This window comes from Carlito syrichta, unplaced genomic scaffold, assembly GCF_000164805.1.
Source record: "Carlito syrichta isolate Samal-C Ts95f unplaced genomic scaffold, Tarsius_syrichta-2.0.1 Scaffold135689, whole genome shotgun sequence".
Lineage (NCBI taxonomy): Eukaryota > Metazoa > Chordata > Mammalia > Primates > Tarsiidae > Carlito > Carlito syrichta.
The window spans coordinates 53,650-56,166 of NW_007079785.1; the positions used below are offsets into that span (position 1 = coordinate 53,650).

Consider the following 2,517-nt stretch of genomic DNA (forward strand, 5'->3'; position numbering starts at 1 on the left):
GGGCGGGGCTTGGGGGGGCGGCCTGTGCGCCCCCTCAGCCCAGCGGGGGAGCTCTGGGGGGCGGGGGCCGCACAAAGCCCTATTGTGGCTTGGGGATGGCCGCCACAGAGTGGCTTTTGTTCCTCCGCTAACTCCGTGGCGGGCACGACTGATTGCAGGCCCGGGGCAGCGGCGGGTTACGTGCCAGGCCGGGTCCGCCAGCGGGCGCCGGGCCGCGCGGGAGTCCGCGCTCGGGCCGCGGCACTGCCCGGACCGAGGTGGGTTGGTGCACAGTCCGAGAGAGGCCAGGGAAGAAACCACGGCTCCTTCCCTGCTCTGCAGAAAGCCCTGGACGGTCGCAAACTGAACTCCACTGGAGGGCTTGGCCGCCGAAACGTTTGACCGCGAGCATAGTGTGCAAACGTGCACAGTAGATGGTGTTCGCCCGTGCGGAGTTCCCGATGAGCTAAGGAAGTATCCCACGGCCTACCCTCACCCTTCCTTTTCCCCGTTTCTCACCAGGAACAAAATTTCAAATCGAATTTTATTTATTAAATTAAAAAAAAAGAGACTCCACAAGGGCATGATCCCTTCCCTTCCACAATGTTACCCTCTCCCCAAGTGAGAGCGCCTTTAACCCTTTAACTTGGGGCCTTGAGGGAGGAGGGGTCAGAAAAGGAGGATCCGAAGTCACAGGAAAGGCATTCAAAGGCACGAAGCGGCTTTTAAAAGTCACTGGAGGTGGAGTGGGGAGCATCGGAAGTCCCAAGTTAGGAGCCCACGAGTGCACCCCCAAATCAGTATGGGGACCTCTGTCCCCCCAGCTCTGTAAATTCTTCTTTCTCGTGGCTTCTAGGCACCAGGCCTAGCACAGTGCCTTGCGGAGTGGGCACTCAATACTCAATTTCTTTGAGTCTGATCCCAGAGAAAGCCTTCCCCACCCATTCCTCAGAAGGGGCACTTCCGAATCAGTATCCTCCTGTTAGGTGGGCTTCCCCCAAGAGCATGTCTAAGATGGCAGCTACATAAACATAACCACGGCAAGAGGGGATTAGCCGTGGTGTCTGGGGGGAGAGAGCAGTGGAACCTGCTCTGGGGTCAAGGGAGCTGAGATTGTTCCAATCCTTCTCCCCTCCGTTGGACTTGAAGTTTCACAGCTTCTGACTGGGGCTGGGGCTATTAGGAATCCCCTAATTGAGAAATACCCCATCAACTCTTTAACAGAGACCCAGCTAACTAACCCAAGTTGCAGAGACTCCATTAAAAGAGAAATCCCATTAACTGAGACTCTGATGATAGAAATTCTGTTAACAAGATCTCCATCAATACTTGGTCTATACAGAGATATATTTGGCTTGAATTTCCTTAGCAGAAATGGACCCCTTTTCCTCCTCAGCTCACTCTACCTGACCCATCATCATAACTTAGATAAATAGAATTATTATTATTACTATTCATTACTCCTGGTACATCGGGGTTAAATATACAGGCCTGGGGGCAGCCTCCCTGACCCTGGGGTCACCCCATCTTTGGGATCAGATCCCCACTGGTCTGCCCCCATCTTGGCACCCTGCTCCTGACCAGATCACTAACCCCAATTCCCCTAACGCTGGTCCTTAATGAAGAGGCCACCAGGGGGCAATAAATTATCATCATCACCATCATCATCATTGTGTTTGTGAAAAGGAGAAGAGCTCTGGAGAATGGGAGAGCATGGAGTGAAAAGTTGGGAAGACCGGAGCCGAGGAGCAACAGCAAATAAGCTTGGGAGGCAGAAAGGGTCTAGGAGTTAGTGAGATGGAGAGATGGAAATCGTGTTGGGAGCCCTGATGGAAGGAAAGTGAGTCGGTATGGCAGGGCCAGAGCTTAGGAAGCCAGATGCAAGAATCAGGCACTAGAGGAGGGTCTGAGATGAGAGTCTGCAGAAAACCAGGCTCCTGGCGAAGGGAGGAGGGGAGCTGAGGAGACATGCAAGGAGATACCCAGGCCCAGAATGGCCGGAGAGACGGAGGGGAGCCCAAAGGACATCATGCATTGGGGAGGAGGAGTGACTGGCAAGCAGTGGTCCACAGAGCCCAGTGATGCTGGCAGGGCAGCCCCAGGGCCAGAGATCCTCCCCCAAGCTCAGATCTCCAGCAGGTTGCTCTGCTCAGGGCTGCCGGGGGCTTTCTCTGGGGGCGCCGGTGAGGCGGAAGGTCGGGGCGTCTGACTGGCCTCCTCTTCCCCCGCGCTGCGGCCCTCCCCCAGCTCCTTGGGGCCGCTGGGAGGGGGGCCGGGGCCTGGCTCGCCGTGGGTGCGCTGGTGCTTGCTCAGGTGGTCGCTGCGGGTGAAGCGCTTGGAGCAGAGCAGGCAGGTGAACTTCTTCTCCCGGGTGTGAGTGCGCACGTGGCGCTCCAGCTCGTCCGAACGCGTGAACCTCTTGCCGCAGAAGAGCCAGTTGCAGACGAAGGGCCTCTCGCCCGTGTGCCAGCGCAGGTGGGCCTTCAGGTGTGAGGCCTTGCCGTACACTTTGCCGCAGCCCGGGATGTGGCAGCTGTG

General features: G+C 57.0%; 1 protein-coding gene across 1 annotated transcript in view; it reads right to left on the minus strand.

Annotated features, from left to right (window-relative positions):
- Positions 1 to 2,103: 2,103 nt before the first annotated feature.
- Positions 2,104 to 2,517, minus strand: part of SP7 (Sp7 transcription factor) — a 9,523-nt gene continuing 9,109 nt past the window's right edge. Inside the window, 1 exon segment of the mRNA XM_021708271.1 lies at positions 2,104 to 2,517. This exon segment is cut by the window's right edge and continues 171 nt beyond it. Coding sequence (XP_021563946.1) covers positions 2,104 to 2,517 — 414 coding nt within the window.